Here is a 27508-nt window from a genome sequence, read left to right as displayed (position 1 = left end):
AGAATGAAAGACAGAGCCACATTACTCACTCCTCAAGGACCACTGATCAAAGCTTTAAGTGCCTCTGAAATCGGCAAATGATTGCAGACAGACCCCTTGACATAAAACTGCAGTGTAATGTGATGGGACTTACTGTTGCTCATAAATATTAGGCTAACAGTGTGCTCATGATCTGCATGGCTGAGGAACAGATTAGGATTTGTGCCTTGTCATTGCTCATATGAGTTAGACTTGGTTTATAGTTAGATTTGGTCTCATCAGCCAAAAGTAGGACAAATAATTTGTATGTTTATGTAGAGACAGTTATCTGTGAAGCACAAGATCATCTTTATTGGTCCACTAATGCACATTAAAGGTTAAATTATCTGGAATGATTTTTTTTTGGTAATGTCTCACTATAAATTCAGTTGCAACACATCATGGCCTTTCACAGCCATCACCATCTGCAGAGGGCAGTGTTGTCGGTGAAAAAGATGGTTCTCATCTGATCTGCTACGCAGTGCTGACATTTTTAATTCACCAGTATTAAGGGATGTAATGGAAATAACAATTTATATATAGCTATAGCATTTTATCATTCCCCTAGTCTTTCAGCAGTGTAGTAAAATAACATAAAAGCATCTCTTCAGCTGATGGAAGTCAATTTCACCTCAGGACTGCTGTTAAGATAGTTTTTGTTTCAGAAAAGATTTAGAAGTCATGCTTCAGTAACAATACATCAATGTAAACAACTTTCCTTTCTGTTATAAATCAAAGGTTGGGTCCCATATACCAGTCTAGATGTGATAGATTATACAAAGTTGTAGCTTTAAACTGGTCATTGCTGGGGTCCACAATGGCCTTTCTTCACATTCTCAGTGACAGCAGCTGTCCCACTTTATATATATTTAACATATCAAAATGTCATTGCACATGTACAGAGAATAAACACACACATTAAGCACAGCACACTTGATTTTAATGTTTTAATTCCACTTACATGAAAGCACATAACCAAATAACGTACTCAGAGTGTAACTTGCAAATTCTGAATCCTGCATCCCATCTTTTTTTTTTTTTTTCTTTAAAACCAAGATTCTGTAATTATATGAAACTGGCACTACTTTGTGTCTACTAAGTGGTCATAACGCAGCTCTCTACCAAGTTACTTTTATAATCAGTTTATATTTAGCATTGTTTTAGCTCATCTTTTCACAATGTACTTTCAAGGAAGGTAATGTTACTGTAAACCACCTGGTTCAAGCTAAATCCTAAGCAAAAACTGCCAGTTTCGAAGCACGCCTAACCCTCACACCATACTACTGAGAACCACATACATTCCAGGAGTCAAAAATCAAGAGTCAAAGGGAATAAAATACACAAAAGAAAATACAAAAAACACCTGAATAGAAAAAGAGTAGAAAGCCACATAAAAGCACATGGCAAAAAGTATCCTCTGCACTGCTGAAAAGATAAAATATCAAAAGTTACAGTATCGAGCCGTTTTATCAAGTTGTTCACTTTTTCTTAGGCTGTCTATACCTTTGTCGTATGGTATGGAAAAATTGCAGGAAATTATATTGTACACACATTTCACAGAGAGTGAAAAGATGTCGTTAAAATGGAATGTAATCCCCTCAACAAAACTATCAACCAAAAAAGTTTGACTACAGTTTTCGCAAGTGGCTATTCATACAGAAAACCTTTCCTACGCCCCGAATGCACATAGAACCCACTGAGCCATGACACGTGTACCATCCATAAAAACACTACCTGCTACACTGGACACCGACAAGGCAGGATGGATACAAGCAATATGTTAATAGATCTTTACCAAGGTAAAATTCTGCCGTCTATATGATCACTGCTATTGTCAGATGAAACCTAAAAATTTTGTGAGAGACAGCCTCGGATTCAGACTGCTGTGACCTTTTTTCTTTTACAGTTTACGTGCTTCAAAGGTGTTTTGTGGACCCAAGTGTCACAAAGGTTGTAAATGTTCAGTTCAAGTAAAAACATACAAATCATCAAAATACAGTTAGAGGTTTTTTTGTTTTTTTTTTTTTCTTCCTGCAACCGCCGCAGTTCGCTACAGTGAACAAGGTTAAAGAGCATGGGGGCTGATTTGGATCTAAAGGAGGGATTTCATCAGGACTAAACGATGGACAAAAAACAAACAAACAAAAAAAAATCCACTGGTTCACACAATGAGTAATGTTCAATAAAAAAAAAAAACAAACAAAAAAAGACAGATCTATTCCATTCTTTTCTCTGTGGAGGTGCTCATACAATTAACACACACACTTCAATGTATCTGCACACACATACTGTACTTTACACATTGTGAGTGGAGTGTAAACATACATATCTGTGCATGTATGTGCACACACAACCACGCACACAACTTAGGCTGGTGAGAGGTAAAAAATGTGTGTTTTTTTTTGTTTTGTTCTGTTTTTTTTTTTTTTCTCTGAAGTTCAGTTCTTCTCGGCTGCCTGCTCCGTCTCCTCTCCCTCTCCCTCGCCCTCACCCTGGGCTTCTGACATCCACAGCTGCGACAAAGCACAGGATACTGGTATTAGTGCACACTCAGAAGCACAAGGGGGGGGGAAAAAAAAAACTTTCCATCTCAAATATTTAAGCCCTTGTCAGACATGGAATACATAACATTGCTAGCTACATTTATCTGTTAAAATGGAAACTACACTGATGTTACACTTCAAAGTCTGGTTACAAGCCTCAGGGAGTGCTACTGCATATGTGTAAAAAGCTCTATAAAGCTTTTTGTGGCCTCGCTTCTCATCTCTGCTTGAGGCTAGCAGCTCGAGGCTGCACTAGCAGATACTAGCATGAATCTGACCTAACTATTGGCAAGTGAGTTGAAAAGGAGAACAATGTATAGCATAATAAAGTCATATCTCTGGTTCTGCTGCTATGGTTTTGATTCTTCTTTTTAGAAAATTGTCCATTGTGAGTCCATCAATGTTATAGGAGTGCAAAATCAGTCAAGTCATTTTAAAGTGATGACGTTTTGACAGACATAGGTGGTGTTACATAAATATTCCTTATGTCTGACTGAGTCATAACAGGACTTTTACATTAAGAGCCATAATCCTTTTTATTTGGCACCTGGTACACAAGGGGGAGCAGTAGCAACACTAGAGAACAGTGCTTAGATGAAAAGTAATGCTTGTGCGCTCCCTCACAGTGAATGCACTAATATACATTTACATACATAATAGATTTTCTCATCAATTTCATCACTTAACATGATTAGGTAGCACATTCTTTTGCCGATTTAATGTTCGACAGTGAACAAACGTCAATTGACGAGCTGTTAAGTTGGAACTCTTGTTTAATTCCTATCTGCTTACATGCATTTCTGGAGATTTATCAATTCATCCATGGTGTTGGCATGATTGAAAGTTGAAAATATAGAGAGGGAATGCAGGTCTGATTACTATTGCAGTTGTAAGAGGAGTTTACCTCCTCTGCCCCACTGTGAGGGGTAATAAAAGTCCTCGTAATAAGGAAAATACGACACGCTTTTCGTTTCTATCAGTGCATATTTAATCTTGTGCTGCTGTGGTATTTATGATAATTCAGACTTGTGCCGTGATGGAAGCCTTACAGAAAGGTCCGACCTAGTAAGATGGCCTTATTAGGCTGACATACTTTATGCAACGTGTCTGAAAGGGGCTTCGGTTAACTTTAACATGTGATGTGAATCTCAGTGAAACCAGAAATGAAGCAGATAGTGAGAGTATGAGTTACAGCTGACATGCAGGAAGACGAAGGTAAAACACTCACTGTCAGATTGTCACGGAGCAGCTGCATGATCAAGGTGCTGTCTTTGTAGGAGTCACTGTTGAGGGAGTCCAGCATGGCGATGGCTTCGTCAAAGGCCTGGAGGAGATAGAGACAGTCATCGTTACTTTTAAAAACCAGTGTGAAGGTTTCCAAAAGCAAAATCACCAATATGAGATGGATTTAAATAAATACTGTCATAAATTAAAAAAAAAAAAAAAAAAACAACAGCAAGGAGCCCTTGATAGGGTTTAGGGTAAAAGGGTACAATTGTGCTGTGCTTGACAGGCGTAGATTTGGGTATAAATGTAGTAGCGTGGTCAGTGTGCAGTATGTCATAAAAAACTGAAGGAACTTCTCCATATTCATTTGACAAACAACCACAACCAACTTAACCGCATATAGTTTTCACGAGTTTCAGTACCTTTAAAAAAAAAAAAAAGGACAAAAAGACAAACCAAACCAGAATGAAGCAAAGTGAGTCAGTGAGAAATCGATTCAAAGAGAAGCCCAGACGTGAGAAGAGGAAGTGTTCTTACCGTCTTGGCCAGTTGGCAGGCCTTCTCAGGCGAGTTGACGATCTCGTAGTAGAAGACAGAGAAGTTGAGAGCGAGGCCGAGGCGGATGGGATGAGTAGGCTGCATTTCGTTGTAGCTGATTTCCAAGGCCTTCTGGTAGGCTTCTTGTGAGTTGTTGATGATGGCTACACATAGGAAGACAGACCGAGTGGGAGGCAGACATTTCAAGCAGGAGCAGTAAGATTTCATGAGGTTTGTTCACAACTTTGTAATTGCTTTGGAGTAGGACAACAATTACAAGCACCCATGCCAAGATTTACACATACTAAAAGATTTTTAAAAAAGCATGTGTCCAGGCCCTGCCTGACTGTGCACAAACCATCTAGTAGAGTTAGTTTAAAACAGTCTAAACAAGTTGTGTACCAAGACTCATTTTAGGTTTGGACCAAGATGTTACAAAACATCATAAAAAAGGCTTTGAAGCAAGTTCTTCCAACAACGTAATCCACAGACAGCAAAGACAATAAAACCACAATTACTTAAGGTTTTTAATAAATAGTTGGAACAAAATCAGGATTTAATTTTAAAAAATTATCCTCAAAACCAAAAGGTGTTTGTTCAGATAAACCTTTTGAGTGTCTCATTTGATTTTTACTTTTGTGTCTATTAACAGCCAAAAGTCAGACTGGAGAACTAATATCTCACAAACAGGCCAAGCAAACGTGAAAAAAAAAAAAAAAAACATTAAAAAGGAGGTTATTATGAATTTCCTGTGGGAATAAAAACCTTTTCTCTAAAAATTCTATGAGATTTTTTTTTTTTTTTTACAGCAAATATGCTGAAAGTCACAACATGACCTACAAGATAACCAGCAATTAAAGAGAAAAAGAAAAAGAAAGAAAAAAAAAAAAAACATCATCCAGACAGTTCGGGTTGCCACAGCCACTGAAGAAATACTCAAAAAATGCCTCCCGGCAACCAACAGCAGCCAACACCCTGGTGCTGCTCCCGTTGCCATGACAACGTGGCAGCAGCCCTAGCCTGCATTTAGGCTGACAGTTGTAGGTCAAGGACCGGTTGGGTGTCAGTATTCTGGCCACAAACAAACACCTGAAGCGAGCCTGGTCTCCTCATCCTAAAGAGGGTTTTAAGGACCATTAATCAGCGCACATTCATCCCATCCTCCAGCAGATGTGCAATAAGACTATTGCCATAGAAACGAAGGGACCGATCACACAGCATCAGCAGCATGTGTTTTTTAGCAGTGGGAGGCATCTTTTACATGCGTTTGAAGTGTCTCGCGTTCTGCTCATGAATCCTGGGTATAATAATCCTCTTGTGTGTTCTGATTTGCGAGAGCGATTGCACAAGAGATGGATGGAGAGGCTATTAGCGATGTAGGACGACCAAAAAAAAAAAAAAAAAAACTGTCACAGGAAACAAAAGAGGTCTGTTTCACTCACCTTCCTTGTCCTCTCCGGTGGCCACTTCAGCCAGGTAGCGGAAGTAGTCTCCCTTCATCTTCAGGTAGAAGACTTTGCTGTCAGCAGGCGTAGCGTTGGGAATCAGATGTTTGTCGAGCAGGTCCTGCAAGTAAGGATGTGCGACACGAGGGTTGAAATGTGTGGAACTCGACCGCGCCGATAGTTGCAGCTATGAATTACACAACACTGACAACAGTCTGCTGAGAGTGCAACCTGAGCCCTGTGACAAAATAGCCAGCATACTTTTAGGACAACGCCATCTTCGCTGTTCTTGACAGAGTGACAGAGTGTGTCGCAGTGTGATTTCAGAGAGCATCAGTTTAAGCTTTTTTTTTTTTTTTTTTTAAAGATCTATCATGTACAAATTAATATGAAACAGTCAGCAGAACAAACGGCCTCTTGTTCATAAATTTGTCTCTGAATGGGAGTGAATGAGCCCAACAGATTAACCTTGATAGTGGAGCAAAAAGAAGGCAAAAAAAAAAATCACTTAGTTGTAATTTAAGGGCACCAGTTTCCTTCTTTGGGTGGCGGTAAATGTGTGAATACAGTCAGGATGTATCCAAGTTATCAACTAACGTCTATCTGCAGAATATTCAAACATCTGTTGGGTCAGTGAGCCTTCATTTGCATGATGATTTCAGACACGAGGCTTTAGTCTCAGACATTTTAATATCAGTTATTATCAACGGCACAGATGATGGATTTTCACAGTGAGTTGAATGAACTGTGACGTAAGCCAAACATTCAGCTAGACAAGCAGTTTCATGATGTGACTAACACATTTGAATTGAACTCTTAAATTTATTCTTCCTCCATTTTTTTAAGCTGTCCGATACACCGCATGCTACAGTCCTGGTCTATTAGCCCCCTCTTGCTTTGTTAGAGGGGTGTAGACGGCCATATGTCTCCCCTGATACACCGCTGCTTCTTTTCACCTGTCGGAGGAGCTGAGACAGAAGGATGAAGGTTTACGCTGTTCCCCCTCAAAACCCTAACCCCGTTCATGTTGGTCGCACAACCAACCAGTAGATGTCAAAGTCATGATCCCTCACTGGCTTCCCACTATCCCAGCCCATCGATTTAAGTACTGGAAACCAGACTCCAAAAGATGGCACCCATTCATTTGAAGAAAAAAAAAAATTACTCATCCAGCAAATATTATTCATCTATCTTCCTGGTTTATTTTTGCACATGTGCATTAGTGTTTCTCAGCTTGTCCCAGAGACTTTACACTGGGATGACATCATGCACATGAAAATAGCTTTTATAGGTTCTGAATAGTTTAACAAACATAAAACCTTCATAGTTTAAAAATTCATAACAGAAAGTAATAACTGACCTCGTCTACAGTTCGAGAAGCCCTTTCAACAGATTTAGAGACATCTCGGTCTATAGGAAAAATTCTTTTTGGGCCACATGGGGTTTTTTTTTGTTGCTGCAGTATTGCGGTTTGCCACTGAGGCAAATAGCCAGCAATGCTGACTGGCCAGTGGCCACAACATATCCAGCTCTCTTAATACATCCTCTGCCAGGCCAGAGGCACTGCAGTCAGGGACTGAACACAAGTTGCCGCAGTGGTGCTCTGTATTTTTCTTCTTTGCCACATGGCATTGAGAGAAAAAAAAAAAAAAACTCAGCAAGCAAAGATATTTGAAAGTGGTTTCAAATAAGAATCACTTCTTGGTTCTACTGTATAACTATGTATAGATATCCCTGTAACTATAGTTGTCTGTGTGGATTTCCACATAAAAACATTTGACATTTTAATAACCAAGTGGAGTATCTTCTTTGAATTCATGCTTCCCACCTCCTGTCTCAACTAGAGACTATTTCAGTTGTGATGTTCAAGTTCTCACTAGAAAAGCAGCTACATCCTCTACACCACCTGATTTTTCTCCCTTTATTGTTGCTAAAGCTGCAACTAACAATTATTTTCATTCTCACGCAATCTTCCAATTATTTTTTCCATTAATTAATTAATTGCTAAGTCTATAAAATGCTAAAAAGTAATGAAAAACTGTCCATTCATTTCCCAGAGCCAAAGATAATGTCTTCAAATATCATTTTTTGTACGACCAACAGTCCAAATCCCCAAAATGTTCAGTTTATGATGATATAAAACAGAGAAAATCAGAAAATCCTCCCATTTGAAAAGCAGGAACAAGAGGATATTTGGTGTCTTTTGCTTGAAAAACCACAGACAAAATTAATTGATTATTAATATTGTTGCTGATTATTTTTCTTGTGATCGACTAATTGATTAGTTGACTAATCGTTTCAGCTCTAAGTGTTGCACCTCTCATTCTTTTTTCCATCCATCTATCTTGATTCAAGCTTTTCCTTCCACCAATCCAGCCTTCTCTACTGTCTCTGCTCCTTACCAGCACTTCCTTGCAGATGTCGTTCAGCTCCTTCTCGATCTTCTCTCTGTACTCCTTGGCCAGTGTGGTCTTCCCACTGTCATCGGACTTCTGCTCCATGCTGGACACCACCCTCCAGGAGGACCTCCTGGCCCCCACCACGTTCTTGTAGGCAACAGAGAGCAGGTTGCGCTCCTCGTTGCTGAGCTCCGAGCCCTCCTCCGTGACGGCCTTCATGGCTGCAGCCATGTCATCATAGCGCTCAGCCTGCTCGGCCAGTTTGGCTTTCTGTACCTGCTCCTCCTTGTCTGCCATGGCTCCTGTGTGGGCTGCGGAAGGAAGGAAGGAAGGAAGGAAGGAAGGAAGGAGGGAAGGAAGGAAGGACAGAAGAGAGGGAGCCAAGGAAGGACAAAACAAAGGGGACAGGAGACGGATTAGGAAGACAGAGGAGAGAGAGAGAGTAAGAGAGTTGGGGGAGGGCAGGAACAAGGAGAGAGGAGCAACATGATGGGGAAGGGGGGAGGGATATGATTATTTCACTTGGACGAAGGACGAACCACAATGCATGTAAACGCCCTGTCCTTCCTGTGCAACGTGAAATCTCTGAAGTGGTTTCTCATGTGCATGTACTGACTCTCAAAAACTCTCCATTATATACTGAAATCAGTGAGTCAGCAGGGAGAAAATTTGAGTAAATGGACAAAAATCCCATGCCACATAAAACATTTGGTACATTAGTCGATCAGTTTCATTATTTTCTGCTGTAATTCTAGCAGTGTTTTGGTCTCTCACAAGGCTTGGGAACATTTTTCAGTAGTAAGCCTGTCTTAGGTGTTTTTTGGATTTCAACCAAGTTGGCTCATCTGAACTCTGGCACAGACTTGATTTATACTAATGATTTTATTCACTTGGAATCTAAGTCATTAGAAATATGAGAGAAAGTGGTTGTATGTGCAGAGAAGTCTTACTTCAGAAATCATACTACAATGGAAATAGCGTGATGAATTAAACACTGAGTGTGGTTGTAGAAGACTGATTGCTCTAGCCACTTTAGGGCCACAATATTAAAATAAGGAAGTTACATTAGGGATGCAATTAATGATCCTTTTAATTATTGATTGATATGCTAATTATATTCTCAATTAGTTGTTCTGTTCATAAAATGCAGTGAAATAACGAATGATATCCAAGGGGATTTGTTAAAAACATTTGATTTGTCCAACCAAAATCCAGTCCAAAACCCAAAGATATTCAAATCTGAAAGTCAGAACGTCAACGTCATAAAAATCAATCAAAAGAATATAAATCACAATTTCCCAAGGTGACATCCTCCAATTGTTTGTTTTTTATGACGAACTGTCCAATTCAGTGAACCATCATGTATGACAAAGAATAGCAGGAAATTCATACATCTGAGCATTTGGAACCAGTGAATGCTTGAATACTGCTACTGATCAATTATTTCTAAATAATCTTCTGTTTATGGATTAATCAACATATTATTTCAGCTAATTTACCTCTACTATACCTCAATTTTGAATTTAGCATTTTAGCAATGATAAACAAAGGTGATCCACTGCAGTTATCATGACAGCTGTATGTTACGCAATTAAAAAAAACAAAAATAACTGGCTTGATACTAGGCCAAAGATGAATTTATCAATTAATCTGCTGATTATTTCCTCGATTAATTGTTTGGTCCATAAAATGTCAAAAAATGGTGAAAAATGTTGATCGCTGTTGTTGAGATGACATCCTCAAATATCTTTTGTTCACAACGTAAAGATATTCAAGCTTACTGTCATAGAAGACTAAAGACCAAACGATTAATCGATTATCAGACTAGTTGGGGATTAATTTAATAGCTAATGGATTAAATCGACTAATCGTTGCAGCTCTATTCAAGACAAACTGATTTTAAATGGCAGGACAGAAAGTCTGCTGCGTTTAGACTGATATAAGCAACACAAATCAGTATAGTATTGATATTCTCTGATCAGACCCCTGCAGGCTATAGCTATCAAATACGTTTTACATTTTCCTTGCTTCATCCGAGGATAATTGCAGTGCATGAACAATAACACCATAAAACTCATTTGCAGATCGTGGCTTACCGGCTGCATTGTTTAAACACCAGAAACACCAAATCTATTAGACCCGCATTACAAAAAAAAAAAAATCCCACGATCAGTGAGTCAGATCTACCAGCAGCAGACACCTGCACCCTTCTGAGGAATGTCGGCCACCCAGTTTCACGTCACACACACACCTGCCCGTACACAGGCAAGGACACAAACCGCCCGAAAATAGCCTTTCTGGATGATTTGGCTTAAATGTTTAAAAGTGTTTAATGTGGAAACGCTTTAATAACCCCGCATAAGTACAGATAATAGCTGATAATAGAGTCAGTTAAGCTGGAATGAAAGGAGCCTAGCTTAGTTCAGTCCACAGTGAACGCCCTTTTTCGCTTCCCGGAAAACTAACCAGAGATGTCGGTTTTTGTGAGCATTTAGTATTAATTTCAGGTTGCTCCATTTACAAATGTTGATTTTGTACACCCGAAAGCTGCCCTTCAAACACAGCGAGTGAAAGAAATAAGACGGGTAAACGCTAAAGTGCAGCAGCGCTTCCCCATTCAGCGAGCCGCGAACAATGACTGAGCAGCGGAGCATCACTGGTTTCCACCTCCACAGTCCCCGGTAGCGGCGATTCGCGCAGGATTAAAAGCGTCCACGAAGCACACGGAGCAATTTAACGATTTCCCATCGAAAATATCACCGAGCATCGGTGGTAAATAAATGCGAACTAACCTGTGTGCGTCGTAAAACGATGTTGTTCCTGATTCCCGGCCGCACAGCTGATGATCTCTCCCGCTCATCCACGGGGTTTCCCTCCAATCAAAGACACAGCAGCAGGGTCGCACCGGGACGGGTGACGTCAGAATCGGGTTGCTAGGGTAACTAAATTTAGAGGCAAATTTTTTTTAAAAGGCGACTTAACTCAAGTTTTAAAGAGCTTCCCCGTGTTTAAACAGAATACTTCATAACCAATTTAAAATGTTTATCTATTTTTTTTATTCGAAAGGAAGAAAATAGTGCGTACGGAACTATTTCTTTAATGTCACTTTTCTGAAATATTCTAACCGTAAAAATACAAAGTTTTACTTTCGTATGAATGTAAAACAATGCACATCCCACGTCCGTTTGTGAAACTTCGCCCGCAAAGACTCATGGGAGATGTAGTTATTGAGTTCTATCTTCAGTATGACGAGGGGTTAAAAAAATAGATACTAATTTCTGTTAAAATGTGGTCATGAAACCACATCACACGTTTTAGCTTTTTATTATAATTATTTTTTAAATTATGTAATCAAGGAAAACATAAATTAACCAAGAAGTGGGGCGTGAATGATCATTTTCTTTCTTTTTTATGTTTACCTACTATACATGTAATTATGTTACTTGTACAGTAGGTAAAGTGTGTTTACCTACTTGTACATAGTACCACTAGTTACTTCATAACTATGTTTTATCTACTTGTAGGGTAGGCAAACAAAAAATTATGTCTATGTTTACCTACTGTACAACTAATGTACAAGTTGAATAGGCTAGTAGTTTATGGTTGCTATGGAAACTATATTTCTTGGAGGGGGTAGACTTGGAGAGGGTAGAATAAATTTTTTTTAAAAAGGCCATTATTTTGTTTTCAGTGAGAGCCCCATACACACACGTGCACACACAGCAATATACAGTTTATCTACATATTGATGAGACAACATGAATTAATAATCCCAATTAATGAATTTGACCATAATAATTGAGTTTTTTTCTCTCAATATGTGACACTACCTTAAAAACAAACCGTTACTGTGTCGTGCCTCAGGTCTTAATTGGTAACACTGTAATGCAGTAGTTCATTAGTATTCAGATTCAGTCAATTTAATTGCACTTGTAGGCTTATATAACAGGGATACTGCTGGAGAGATCAATGGCCCAACTCTATATTTTCCTACACAAACTGACATGCAATAAATGTATTGAGCATTACTAATGTTAAGTGGTGGAAGATGTACTCAGATGCTTTACTTATTTAATAGTAGCAATGCCAAAATACTCCAATACAAGTAAAAGCCCTGCACTTAAAATCCTACTTAAATAAAAGTACAGAAGTATTATCCGCTAAATTTACTTAAAGTATTAAAAGTACTAGTTTTGTAGAAAATCAGCCACAGTGACTGATATATTAAATATATTTAATAAAGTAAATAATTAATACTGAGCACGTGTAAGCAGCATTTAACTGTTGTAGCTGCTCAATGTGGAGCTAGTTTGAACTACTTTATATACAGTTAGCTAGTTTAGTCCAGTGATTCACGACTTTTCTCGAATCTTTATTTTTTGGGGGAAATATTGTAGAGTTTTACTCTTTGGGCCTCAAACAGTTAATTAAATTAAACCATGTGAGATGTTTAGAGGGAAAACGTCTCTTTGGTGGGACTGCTAACAACTCATAAACATCTGAAACATGAGCTACAACTACACACTAATTTTACCTAAGAGCTCACAAGCCAAAAGTTTGGGAACTACTGGTTTAATCTTTAACAATGCAGTGTAATTTATATGTGTAATTTTATGTAAAAATTTCACCTGTCAAATTAATGTAGTGGACTAAAAAGTATAATATTTCCCTCTGAAATGTAGTAAAGTAGAAAGTAGCATAAAATTGAAATACTCAAGTAAAGTACAAGTACCTTTAAATTGTACCTAAGTGCAGTACTTGAGTAAACGTACTATGTTACATTCCACCACTGCTAATATTAAATTATGTTTATATCCGCTGTCAGGACTTTCAGTGTCTGTGCTGTCATAAATCTAATGATCCCTCCAACAGGGCTCATTAGACCTTTAAACTGTCTGATACTCAGCTACTTAATCAGGCTTTATGTCAACATTGTATCTGCTTAGGCTGCATTACACTGGCCAGCCTCACTGGTTTGATGGGCCCTTCAGTTGTCCAGTCGCCATCCCTGTTTATCGAGTTCCACTAGTCTTACAAATAGCCACTATTTAGCAAACTCAATAGTATCAGACACCAATTATCTGATCTAATGTTCCTTTAAACTGCCTTTGGATCCAACCCAGACAAAGAGAGGACATTAGGTTGCTTAAGCAGGTCTTACAGTGGCTTGATAGGCAGTTTCACCTGAATGCCGTGGCCCGGTCTTACAGATAGCCACTAATTAGCAACCCCTCTGGTATCATAAACCTTTCCACACATGAAACAACACACCATTGAGCCTTCTCTGTGTCATGGGCTTGATCCAACAGCACACCAGTTATTGTTAGGATGTCTCTTACACTTTAACTGTGCTTTATTGTGAAACAGTTTTGCTCTTTTCCTTATGTAAGGCAGGTCAAGGAACATGACTCATGTGCCCAAATGTTTGATACCACAGGGGTTGGGGGTTGCATAGGCCCTTGAAGGCTCCACCAAGTGTCTACCTTTAAAAACACCGTCAAGAAATAAAATGACAAGATTTTAAAGACACAACTTGAATAATTAGCTACAACATGTTGGAGAAAATGTGCTCAGTAATCATGTTTTCAACAGGGTGTGTCTTGATGCCAGTGACTTCTGGGTGGGGTTTTAAGTTGTTCAGAAGTCAGCCAGCAGATGGCAACGGACTTCTGTACTGACTGAAAAAGCAGCCAGTTTTGACACCAGACAGAGATAAAAGATTATACAGCAATGCTGTTACCATAGTGACCAGTATGGTATATAACCCTAAATAGTTTTTGTTGAAATTAATGGGGGGGGGGGGGGGGGGGGGGTTTATTGGTGAAAAAAATGTAGATTTTAGCTGTCAATGTGAACGAAATCTTGTGTTTCTTTGTATTTTGGTTTAAATTAATCTTTGATGTTGATGAGAGCTGAGGGTTATTTCCATCTCTTCAAGCTGAGATGTGAGTCTGGAAATAGATGATCTATAGCTGGAGGGAGTCAATTAATTCCTTCACCTAATTAAGACGACTAATTTCTTTTTTTTTTTTTGCTATTGCTCCTCTTTTTCCTGTCAGTCATGTGCTTGAATTCAAACAAAGGAGGTCTAGGAGATGTGTGTGTGTGTGTGTTAGTATGAATGAATGAATATGTCTTGTGGTTTTTCATTCACAAGTTCACACATGGGAAGGAAGGAGGTGGATTCTGTGTGAGGAGAAAGAGGAACAACAGGCTCGGCTATGACTCATTCATAGCTGAGCCTCTTGAAACAATTACAAACAAAAAAAAACAAGCAGCATGGCAGTGGCTGTTATTTCTGTCCTTCCTTATTCCTCCTCAATTATGACACATTTTGTGACCTTCAGAACCGCTGAAGACAGGGAAAGCTCATAACATCAGTAAATGCAGTGCTCATCTTGTCTTTTATTGAATCTGAACTGAGCTGATGCATCTCTGTCACAGCTGGAGAAAATGGGTTCAGACAGGATTAATTGTTTTAGATGAGTGACTGCAGTTTGAGTCATTTCCTGTTGTCGGCAGATAAATACAAGGCTTTCCGTTAAAGTTGGTATCAGATTCAAGTCATATATTTGTTTCATTACAATTTGAATATCCGTTTCACATTCGGCACTGGTATTCTTTTTGTTGTTTGCTTCAAGTCTAATTTTCCACTTGCAATCATTTTCCATTTTAATTCTTTACGGGTATGTGTGAGAAGTACGCAAAGCAACAACACACTTGTGCAAAAATCAGAACCTTGAAATTATCATCTGCAAAATAATTTGAAGTTTGTTTTTTAAATGTGGAACATTGTGGGTACTTTTAAACGATCTTTTCCCATTCAGCCTTGGTTTAACCTTGATTAATTAAAAAAAAGCAAAAGAACAGTTACAAAAAAAAGGGTAATGCTTTATTTTACAGATTCTTTAATTTTATACTAATTTCCTGTAAATTTTATGAGCAATTTGCAGGTATGTAACAGTTAATTTTAGGACATTGTACTAAGAGGGTGGTACAATTTGGTACAAAAACTGTTAGATTGGTTTAGTTAGTATGTTTTCAGTGTGTAGTTTTGTGTGTCAAACTACATATTAGCTTATTAAATTGTTTCTCGAAAACTCATGATCATCATCATGAGCACATTTCCAGTGTACTATCAAATTATGTAACCATTTCAAAGAAATGTAATGGTTACATAGAAGCTGCTTTTAGGAAATAATTTAAAAAACCTAATATGCTAATATATTGTTCAGCATACAAAACTACACACTGAAAACTTAGTATTTTCTGTCAATTAAAGAATTGTCAGGATTTTTGCAATTTAATTACCAAAAATATTGAGCAGGCACTTACCAATCTAACACTTCTGTTTTTTCTTATAATATGCACCACCCTTTCTGTGAACCATCCTAAAAATGAACCATTGATATCTTCAAATTACTCAAAAAATTTCCAGAAAATTCATCTAAAATTAGTGTAAAATAAAGCCTTACCTAAAAAAGACCAGCTGACATCAGGTGTTTAAACCTTTAAGTGCAGCAAATGTACAAGCTTATATGAGCTGTGTGTGTATATTTAGCTTGATCAAAGTGGCTGTAGACTTATTTATTCATATCAAAATGCTTCCGAGTGGCAAAACGTAATACTGTGTGTGTAAAAATAGTTGTTATTATTCATTAATTGTTATACATTTACAAAGCCAGGTAATAGCTGATGTCTACGGGAGGATTTACACTTACATTATGTGAGCAGAGAAGTGATGAGAAGTATATTTGGGCAGGAAATCTTAGTCCATCAACACTTCAGAGAAAAAAAAAGCAGACATACCACAAAGTAAAGTTTAATAAAATGCTATAATACATCATTGGAGCATACATTCATGTTTCTGTCAAGCTCCCGTAAAATTTTATTAACTTGCATTTCAATGTAGCAGCTTGGAAATGGCTGGCAAAAATTTCACATTTAGATGACCCCAACATGAAATTATGTTTAACTAGATGAAAGACTACAGTACAAACAAGGCAGACAGCACTGTGGAGGAATTTCATTCTGAAAGACTGATATGACAAAAGAAAAAAAAGAAAAATGTCACAGACTCCTTTTGATTCAACGCTCAGCATTCAAAGAAAAATGAAATTTAATTACTAATAAAGATAGATGAGGTCACATTTGTCATTGCCCTGATTGCAAAAAAAAAAAAAAAAAACTAAAAAAATTAGGATGAAAACATTTTTTTCTCCCACCCATGCCGAATCCCTGCTTTGTAAAAGGACGCATTGTTGTGTTATAAAGATTTAATCAGACAATCAATCCATCAGAGCTTCAGATGAAGGCGTGTAAGTGATAGTAGCAAGAATTATTCCTATGTGCACAACACATCAGGGCAGTGAGGAGTCTTTTTCATTCACCACGTGGATTGTTCATGGATCATACAGGTCTTTAGTGGCCTTGAAATCAAAAACAGGCCTTTAGGGTTTATTTACAACACACGAGCGCCAGGACTGGATGGGAGGAAGCATTGTGTCAAAGGCAACCGGGCCTGTTAGAAGCCTAAATTAGGGAAAACGCCTTCATGTTGGTTACATCAATCCAATGCTGTCAGACTGAGACAAGTGCAGAGTTGGTGCAGGGCCTTGAGGAAATCGGTTTTGTTATCCAGGGGGGACCTTTTATGCCTCCACTCCCTCTAACTCGGGGGGCAGAGGGGATTTGGGGTGCTTGCTCTCAAAGTGTTGCTTGAAAGTTTTTGGGTCGGGCATCTGGGACTGCGGGAAGAGACAACACATCCAACAAATGTTAGAATTTAGTGGCACAAGCCTTGTATTTGGTTGAAAATACGACTTCTCAGCAGTCATAGGGCTTTATACAAACATGAAAAAGGACCTAATAGCAGTTGAATTATCCAGTTAAAATGAAAAACAAAGCCTTTTCTCATCTTGAGACGGGGTTTTGTCTCTGGGTTGTCAGAGTCGAGGCTTGATACTCACCCTGCACACAGCGCAGGTGAACACTAGCGCTGCCTTGGCTGCCGTCTTTTGATCGTGACCCTTCGCCTTCTTCATCTCGGCCTGTTTCTTGGCATTCTTCTGCTGAGACTGAATCTTCTGATGCCCACGTGCCATGCTGGCGACGTCTGGTGAGGCGGACGTAGGGACAAAAGGACTTATAACATTTACTGAGAAACATCAGTGTTCTTAACTTTTTATTACTGTTGATACACACGTAATAATAGCCTAATAATAGTTATTTTAATGCCTGCTGATAAGGGCTGAATCATATCATGTTTATTGTGATACCAAAGGTAAAGTGCCAGTTTATGAGACAGGCAGTTGTGTCCCTACAGTTACATGCAGATAAATGTTAAATGGCTATTAACACCATACAAAAGGAAGTAAAGAAGTAATAAGTGCCAGTCATACAAGGTTGGGCAGAGTAAACAAGATAAAGCTCCAGTCCGACCTCAACTGAAAGGTACTTCAAGTGAAACACAGCCAGCAGGCAGGCCAATAAAACCTTGATTTACATAAAGGTAACATAATCTCACGAAAGGCACTCAGAACAAGGGAAACTAAACATTAGAAATGCGTAACTTAGTGACTGTACAGCAGTGTTTTTTTTATTCCAAGAGGCAATTTACTAAGTTAGCCAGATAATTCTGCTGAATTAAACCTGCAACCACCACAAATCTGACACACAGACTGTTTGGCAGGTTTTGCTACAGATTTATCTGCAATTGGCATTTTTGAGAGCATGATATCAGGGAGACAAGTTCTCTCTTGCACTCACAGCCATTTGAAATTAGATTTTGCTGTGTGGTCTAATAATAAGCATTAGTTTCTCCTGTCTAGGATTTACTCTATGGAGGGCACTTTCAATAAGACCCTGCCTTGATAAAAACTCAGAAGGATTCAGGTTAAGGTTTTTTGTGTTTAAGGTTATGGGAGATGGAATATCACGAAAGTGCCATCTAAAAGTGCCGCCATAGTATGATAAAATGTGACGGTACCCCCAAAAGTGAGAAAACATGCTGTACCCTTTAAATTAGGAGGATATAAGCTAGAGGTTCTGTATGGGTGCCTTTCTAGTGAACAAAAAACAAGAAGGAAAAAGTGCAATTTAGGGTTCCCCTAAGTCTAACATATTGAAGAGCAGAACTGGGTGCCTTTTTAATGAAAAAAAGTGCCCTATAGGGTGCACTGTATGGGAGGAAAACATGGTGAAGTGCCCTTCCAGTGAAGAACATGAGATACGATGCCTTGTAAGATGCCCTACGATTGAGTGGACTGCCTGTTATGGCAGAAATTAATGTATGCTTTATGTAGGCTGACAATTGGAAAATAATGTAGTTGTTGCAGCTGACATTATTCCATTCAGTTAATCTTAGTACAGTATTTTTCACTAGTTTGCTCAGTCACACCCCCTTTAGATTGTTTGGGTCAGTGCAGTCTGAGCTGTAACCTTGATCATATAAAATTGTGACATGGGTCAAAAAGCAAGGCTTTTTTTTTTGGCAATTGAAACATGTGTATGGATGAATTTTTCATTTCATGAGTCCACCACTGGGTTAGAGTGTATAGGTGGGAGGGGAGGGGGAGCTGTGGCCCTCTAGATTTGGACTCAGGGACCCAAGATTATGTAATAACGCAGCACCCCTCTTACAGCAGTTATCACTTCAGCTTTTATTGGTCTTTAATGTTGCATATTCCCACACAAATGAGCAATTAATCAAATAACCAACCTCTGATTAACACTGTAAAACTGGGGCTCTCAAGGCCCCTAAAGGTAAACTCAGCCTTGCTTATAACTGCTATAAATAGCCTGGTGTCAGTCAGCAATATACTCAGTGTTAACAAGTGTTTGGTTTACTTCAGAAAAGCCTGGTTAGCCTGATAAGCACTTGGTATGCTAATTTCAGTCAACACCATATTTTAGCTAGCTGATTAAAAAGCTGGTTTCGTTGTTTCATGAGTTTTGGGGGCATAGAAGAAACACAAGTAGGTCATTTCAGTAGTTTCCGGTGATCGCTATTATTCTCCAAACGTGGGAACAACGAGAAACAGAAGAGAATTAGCAGTTAGCAAGATAGTTAGCTTAGCAGCTACTGTTTTGATCTGGCGTCGTCTCCTCGCTTTTACTGTAAAGACAAACACCAGAAGTCCAAATACAAAAGCGTGAAGTTCCTAAACTTCCCATCTAGCGAGTACAAGTCCTCGAAATGACTTAAGTTTGTTTTACCCCTCCACAAATCCAACTGTTAACGTTACATGAAGCTACAATCAGCTGTAACGTGGGTTAGCATTACACGCTAGCCTCGGTTCAAACCGGCTATCTCCATGGCGGATATTTGCTCCAACTTGTGGCTAACTGTGTTATGTTATACTCTATCATATGTTATACCTAATAACGACTTTAAAAAGACAACAACTCTCACCTTTTAACACTAGGAGTACGTGTCGTTAGCTGGAAGCGCGCACACACAAGTTGTGACAGCTGCTCGGTTCCCACTGACAAGTGAACGTCAAAGCAGCGTTCAATGACTGTCTGTAAACTCTGTTTTTCATAGTATTTATACAGTTCAGTGCAGTACAGTACAGTGAGCAGAGGTGGAAGAAGTATTCAGATTCTTTACCTAAGTAAAAGTACCAGTACCTGATCCACAAATCTCCTTTCAGTTTTTGGACTTTTTCTCTCATCTTTTTCTCTTCATCTTTTTGGTGAATATTGGTTCATTTGAACATTTATTGAAATGAAACCATGTGAGAAGTTTAGAGGGAAAAATCACTATTTGGTGGAGCTGTTAACACCTCATAGACATCTGAAATGTGACCCCGATACACATTGCTTTTTGTAAGACATCAAAAGCCAAAAAGGTTGGAAACCACTGGTTTCATCTTTAACAATGTGTTGTATTTTAAAAGCTTGTTATGTTATCCATTGTGTCAAATCTTCATCTGAGAAGTAACTAAAGCTGTCAAATAAATGTATTAGAGTAGAAAGTACAAATATCCTTCTGAAATGTAGTGGAGTGGAAGTATAAAGTAGCATCAAATGGAAATACAAAAGTAAAGTACAAGTATCTTAAAGTTGTACTTTAGTACAATACTTGAGTAAATGTATTCAGTTACTTTCCACCACTGCAACCAAGCCTTATATTTTTCTAAGTTGAGCAAATCAAAAGGTAAATAAATGTTGAATTTTAGATGTAGATATCAATACCGAACAATTACGCTTGTTTGATTTAACTGAATGAGAGGATAACAACAGTGATTTAGTAACCAGATTGGACATCAATAATAATGGCTGTTTTCTTTTTTTATTGTTATAGGCGAGGCACTGCCGTTTATAGTTGTATAGACTAACGTAACTGGTTTGCGGAACTAACAAAAGAAATACGTCAGGAAATTGGTATTTTACGACTCTAGGAGGGTTCTTGAATGCACCGTCACCATGCTGCAGAGACACATGATGTTGGAAATGTCGCCTCCACGTGGCAGAATCTGGTTAGTACATACTCACATAAACAAACTAGCACAAGCAGCTACTTTAGACTCACAAACTACAAATTATCAGACATTTATGCGGTGGTGGAAGAAGTAATCAGATCTTTTACTTAAGTTAGTAACACTGTAGTCTAAAATACTCCAGTACAAGTAAAAGTAAATTCAAATTTCAAAATGTTACAAAGAAGAAGTATTATCAGCTAAATGTACTTAAAATATCAAAAGTAAAAGTTCTCATTATGCAGACTGACCTCTTTTACAGTTATATTGTTATAGTATATTATGTTGTTCGTTTTTATCACTAGTAAATACATGTAAGAACATTTTAATGCTGTAATTCATCAATGTGAAGCCATTTTGAGATACTTTAGGTATATTAATAGTAATAGTACTACATTATATTATATGAGTATCATATTTTTTTAAATATACTTTATTATTATACACTTTACTTATATAGCACCTTTCACACACAAATGCAGCTCAAAGTGCTTAGCACGTTTTTAAAAAAGAGAAGAGCAGACACAATATGAAAATATATTATTTTATATAAAATCCTAATCTGAAAAGTAACTTTAAGTAGCAAATAAATGTAGCAGAGTAAAAAATACAATATTTCCCTCAGAAATATATTGGAGTAGAAGTACAAAGTAGAATAAAATGGAAATACTCAAGTAGAGTATAAGAACCATACATTTGTACTTAAGTACAGTACTTGAGTTAATGTAATTCTTTAAATTCAACCACTGCATTTTTTATTGTATGTTTTATAATGATCAGAAGTCATAGTAGTTATACTTACTATATACTATACTATACTATACTATACTATACTATACTATACTATACTATACCGTACTATACTATGCTATATTATACCTTACTATACTATACTATACTATACTATACTATACTATACTATACTATATTATACCCTACTATACTATACTATAATATACTATACTATATTCAGAGTTTGCTGTTGTGCCTATTGGTGATATGATATCTGTATCTGTATGTTTTATAATTTGTTTGGAATCAGCAGATGAAAAAATATATGTTTATGTTTATGTTTATTTTAGTTGTGTAAAAATACAGCAGGACTGGAACAGTGTACTTGAGCTTAAAAGAAAAATGTCCAAACATAATTCCTTTTTCTATTTGATGATGATTATATATTAAGGTAAATAGCTATTGCAGTATATCAGTGAATATTTACACTCAAGCAAATACAAATATTTTATTACTATTTTTATTATCTAATTGTACATGTGATTAACAGATCTATATAAGTTGTTCTGCTAGTTTCTCTTCATTGGAAAGCACTTTATAACATTATCTTTGTATGAATTTACCCAAATTATGACAAAATTGTGCAACTCCTAATGAGATATTTTCATTGAAAATTTTTAATTATACTGTTTTTCAGATTATTTGCTATTTGTTGAGCTTTTTGCACCTCATTCTGTGTTAACTTGTTTTGTTTTTTCAGCTAAACACCTCCAATCTATTGATATTATGTCTTTGCACAGGACCAAAACTCTTTCATCCTACATTAATTTTGAGAAATAAACGATGAAACAGCTGTTCCCTCCCAGTAACACTAGGGGGCAGGTATGGAGGACTGCTGTACAGCATTGTGAGGGAGAAAATCAGTCACACATCAGGGTGAAATCATGCTGTGAGTGCTACTGTGCCACCAGCATCCAAATTATGTTCACCGCTTCAGATCTGCAACACTGATACTGATATAATCCTCATACTAATAATGCTTGTAATTTTTTTAAAAAGCTGAAAACTCAAACTAAAGACTTACCTGTTCTCACATTTTTAGCATTCGTTTACATTTATTTTTAATCTCAGCTATATAAATACTACAGCAGCGAGGTCTGTTCACACCCTAATGTGGGTCATGGGACAGTATTAGATCCCATTTATCTTTTTATCTGATCTGTAACTGTGGTTTTCTCGTCGGGAGGGAACAGTAGAGCTGTTCACCTCCACTCGGCATTTGACTAAATTCAGCTAATATGTAAATGACCCGCAACTCCAGTTATCTCATGATGGAAACACACACTCACAAGCTCTCCCAATGACACTAAAATATCAATCAGTCTATGACAGACAAAATGAAATCATAATTTTTATTTGACTAGTTGTGAGAGAGCAGTATATGTGTGTCTATTTTTATTCACTCACCCACTGCTGGAAATCCTCCTGACAGCAATTGTGTCATGACTTTTTTTTTTTTTTTTTTTTAAAAGAAATCTTATCGTTGTGAGAAAAGTCCCCAGCCAGTCACTGTGTCCTCCTCACCTTCCTGCTTTTTTTTTTCTCTCATCATAAAAAAAGAGAGACAATCCCTTCGGTCTTTTGTGAAAAGGGGGGAAATATCTCTCAAGAGAGAAGGATGTGATTATGCTTTCAGAAGGGGGCAAAAAGTAAAGAAAAGAGGAGGGGGGGAACGACCTTATGACAAAAGCCACACATTGCTCAAGTTCCCCCACCCTGGAGGTTGTTGTGCAGGGACTTGCTAGCTTAAGTTTGGGGTGGGGTTGTCCAGCCTTAGGGCCTTGTGTGAAAGCAAATCTTCCAGGTGTCAGCTATTCAATAGTAGAGGAGAATATTATCTGGCTGTTCATTGTGTGTATGAATAAGCAGGGGTTTGCCGCAGACGGACTGAGATTTTATTCTCGTTTTGGGCCCTTTCAGGTTTACTTTCGGCTACAGCTGAGCTGTTTCTGAAGGATCCTTTTGTTGTAAATGATCTTGTAGCTGTCACACTGCAGTTTCTGGTTTGTATTCCTCAACGTTTGACCACATAGTATCTGGGGTCAGCTAGTTTCCAAGCCAGGGTCAAGAAAGATTTCTAAAGGGTAGAGAAAGGCCCCTGAAACCTGTCTGAGCGACTGAACGGAGCGACAGACAGGGGCAAGCGTGACCTCGTTTCTGTGGAGGCTGTTGAGAGAAGAGGAAGTTGGATTTCATCTTCCCCATCAGTCACTTCCTCTCCCTGCTCCCCCCCCTCCTCCTGCTTTCCCTTTTTTTCCCGAACCAACAGGTCTTGCCTGCTGTTGTTGCTGTTGCTGCTGTTGCTGCTGCACCACCGTGACGTGCCACAATGTTGCCAGACCAGTCGGGCTGTACACAAACCGTGACACAGTCACAACACATCCACATGCTGGTAACTTTCACTGCTGCCTTCAGAGGCCTCGTGTCATGTGACTTGATTGACGTATATAGCACACTCAAGCAGGGTTTGTTGGAGCATTTAACATTTTTACAGTGTCTTTTAGAAAAGAAAAAGAAAACGTTATACAGATCTCTGCAGTAGACCTCTTTTCTGAGGAAAAAAAAAGCCTAATGGTAAAGCCTGAGTGTTTATTTGCTATAATGCATCATTGTTTAATGAAAACCTGACCCTGAGATGCCCCTAGAAACCACATCAAGAGTGTAAACGATGCCTCCAGGGGGGGAAAAAAGTTAATTTCTTACCTAGACACACACTTGCACACACAGAGTGCAACTGAAGGAGAGGTGAGGTCTGGGGTCGAGCAGACCTGAGCCACTCAGACAGAGGCTGATTGTGAAGGTGGTGACAGCCCGCTAACAGCAGCAGCTCTCTGATATTTGGGCCAACTGTGACTGTTAGCGAGCGGAGTCAACAACGTTGGATCAAATGTCAGTTTTAACACACGTAATGGAGGTTTTTAACCATTTAGCTGCTGTAGCGCCTGGAGAGCAGATATTTTTAAACTGGTTATGTGGTGATTTGAGGTTTAAATCAGCTCACTAGACTGCAAAAATAAAATATACTCATGTTAGCCTGTGTGACACAACTATAAAACACATAATTTTTCATGGGATGGTTATGACAAATCTGACAGTTTGTAATAACAATGAAGTTGCTGTGACTGAAGTCTGGTTACAGTTAGTTTTGAGCATTGTTTTGGTCGTAAGTTATGGTTTGTACATTATAGGAATTAAGATACTTTTAGTACATGTAGTTCAAATTTTGCAGCAAGTATAAGCTCAAAGCCACCTGAAAACACAGTGTTAAAAAAGTTTATATACAATTTTTAGGGAGTAATACACAAATACTAAAACAAATGGGCTTCCAGTACTATAGTTTGTACAGTAAGTTAAGTGACTGTAAGTTACTAACTTAAATAACTTCTAAGTAGTAGTTACTCCATCATGAGACCAAAGTTTCTTACTTACAGTTCGACATGTGATGACAACTGAGCTATCTCCATGACAACTGACTGAGCAAACTCCGTCTGTTGAGGAAGACTGCAAAATGTGATTGAAAGCTCTGGAGTGGACATTGAGTAAGTTTTCAAACTACTGTTTCCAAGTTCAAGAATGAACTTTCTCTCAAAACAAACATTAAAGTTAATGCTCACACTGACATTTATATCAATTCTTATACTAAAGTTAAGACTAATTTCACAACTGAAGTAATTACAGCCAAAAGTCTCTTGGAATTAGAAATATACATACAACTATATTACTAGTACTAATAGTAATACAAATACTTAACACTTGCCTTCCCTTCATAGTCGTGCCCCTTAACATGCATTTAAACAGAGAAACTATTATATAAAAGAGTGGGTGTCAAAGGTTTATATAAACACATACACACAGGTGCTGTAATAGAGATTAAATAATTAATCAATCAGTAGACTGAAAGAAAATTAATCTGCATCTAATTGATAAATTCCTTTTGTTTAACGTTATTGTTTTAATCTCCCTTTGTTTCTTCTTCTGTTTGATTTAATTTCCTTCACTGATATTAATCTACTGTTTAAATCATAATCTTGTTCATTTGAGTGATATATTTAGTACTTTTAGTCATTTTTTTCAGAATTATACACATTTATCTTCCTAGTGTTTGGATACCTTGGCTACCTCTCTTCTAAATTTCTCAAATCACCACTTTCTTTGCTCAAAACAGCAAACAAGTGAATATATTTTGGAAGAACGGTGAGCAGATTACAGAATTGTCGAGTCTTTGCACCAAACTATACTAAACTAAGACACTTAATGCTGACTTTTCCTTGGATTTGACACAAATCTAATGATATATAAACAGACTATAACCTGTTGTTTATCTTTTTTAAAAGATTTTCATTTTCATGTGCCTGAAAATCTACCCAATTACCACTAATCTATCCCCAAGTGTCATTACTTCCTCCTCCTCCTCCTCCTTGTCTTCCTCCATCCCAACCTCCTGTTCTCCTCACATCTGTGTCCATCTGGAGGACAACACCTCCTCTCTCACCTCTCTGTCTCTTCCTCGGCTGTGTGTTTTCTTGCGCTCACTCGTGGTCTTTAAGCTGCCAAACAGGTAGACGCAGACATCTAATCCTGGCCAAGTCCAGACAAGCTGCTTCTCCCTGCGAAAAAACTCCTGGTATGTAGGATACACCTTTCACCTCTGTCACACACTGGCACACACACACACACACACACACACAAACAGAGGAAGGTATTCTGTGGCTATTGGCCCTTAACTTTCCAGTCTTGCCCATGCCTGCTTGTGGCAGCATGTACGGTAGCCTTCGCACTATTTCAGCTGTCATACCGCCACATGGCAGACATTCCTGCAGGGAGAAGTCATGTAGGGAAAGGTACAGATAAGAGAAACACTTATATGTAACTATTATTTTCACCAAGTCAACCACTTTTTTGGTTTTCCACTGTTTTCTTAGTAGAGTTCATGAGTTTTTGGGGGGTGAAAAGGCTGCAATAAAGTTGAAAAGAAATGAAAATATGCTTGGAATTCATTACTTATTCATCTTTTTTGTTATCTTCTACAACTAAAATAGTTTTTTTTTTTGTCTCCTCTTCCTCTTTTGTTTGTGTCTGTGTGCTGAGAAAAGGACCCCACCTGTATTTATCTAGCAGTCACACACAGAGACAGAGACAGAGACAGATAGAGAGAGCTCAGCCCAGGTGATCTGTAAAACAAATTAGACCAGGGAGGACAGTAGTGATCATCGGAAGGGCACACAAACACACACACACACACACACACACACACACAAACACACACAGGCAACACTACTGACGGTTAAACTGAATCTGAAACGTAATTTTTGGATTTCCATACAAGAGTGCCCCAAGGCATTCATAAGCAAATTCCCACATTTTGTCATGCAAACATCAGACATCAGACCAGTTTTCGAAAATGCATCCAGATGAAAAACTGAGGGGGGGGTTATATTTTCTCAGTGATGGAAGACGTACAAAGACATTTTACATAAATCCCAATACTACAATGTCTCTCCTACTTCAGTAAAAGTACAAATTATCAGCTAAATATACGTAGTTTCAATAGACTCGTTCCTGTGCATGATATATTTATCATATATTACATTATTAGATTATTGTTGATGTGCAGCTAGTTTAACTACTTCATATACAGTAAGTGGTTCCTGCAGAGGGTCACAAGATAAATTTGGGGGGTTGTGAGATGGTTAATTAATGTTCTGCTACATAAATTTGGATACATTTTTAGGACTTTTCTCTAATCTATAGATCCTTGATCTATTCTGTTCACACAACATCTATTGCACATCTGTCCATCCTCAAAAATGTTTTGAAAAAAAAAAAAAAATCTCTGCACACCTGAATATGTGACAGGTGCATCAAAGGAAGGTGCAACTTGAAAACCATGAGAAGAACTCCTGTACACCGTCTCGCTTACTGCTGAAATATTTATTAGATCACAGAGTTCTTATTGTTTTCACGTCTGTCCGTCCTGGAGGAGAGATCCTTCCTTTGTTGCTCTTCCTGAGATTTCTTCCATTATTTCCCCATTAAAAGGTTCTTTTGGGGAAGTTTTTCTTCAT

General features: G+C 38.1%; 2 protein-coding genes across 2 annotated transcripts; both read right to left on the bottom strand.

Moving 5' to 3' along the window:
• Nucleotides 1-951: 951 nt before the first annotated feature.
• LOC121912961 (14-3-3 protein beta/alpha-like) lies at nucleotides 952-11068 on the bottom strand. Its single transcript, XM_042435547.1, has 6 exons — nucleotides 10962-11068; nucleotides 8173-8480; nucleotides 5768-5891; nucleotides 4326-4489; nucleotides 3790-3885; nucleotides 952-2531 (listed from the first exon to the last, which is right to left on the bottom strand). Exons 2-6 carry the CDS (start codon nucleotides 8464-8466, stop codon nucleotides 2457-2459), a joined length of 753 nt encoding a protein of 250 aa, XP_042291481.1. The 5' UTR covers nucleotides 8467-8480; nucleotides 10962-11068; the 3' UTR covers nucleotides 952-2456.
• A 4907-nt stretch (nucleotides 11069-15975) lies between these two features.
• On the bottom strand, nucleotides 15976-19708 carry znf706 (zinc finger protein 706). The gene is made up of 3 exons (XM_042434552.1): nucleotides 19583-19708; nucleotides 17139-17284; nucleotides 15976-16916 (listed from the first exon to the last, which is right to left on the bottom strand). Exons 2-3 carry the CDS (start codon nucleotides 17271-17273, stop codon nucleotides 16821-16823), a joined length of 231 nt encoding a protein of 76 aa, XP_042290486.1. The 5' UTR covers nucleotides 17274-17284; nucleotides 19583-19708; the 3' UTR covers nucleotides 15976-16820.
• Nucleotides 19709-27508: the final 7800 nt, after the last annotated feature.

The sequence above is a fragment of the Thunnus maccoyii genome, chromosome 15 (assembly GCF_910596095.1).
Source record: "Thunnus maccoyii chromosome 15, fThuMac1.1, whole genome shotgun sequence".
Taxonomy (NCBI): Eukaryota; Metazoa; Chordata; class Actinopteri; order Scombriformes; family Scombridae; genus Thunnus; species Thunnus maccoyii.
This window is presented reverse-complemented; position numbering and strand designations above follow the sequence as displayed.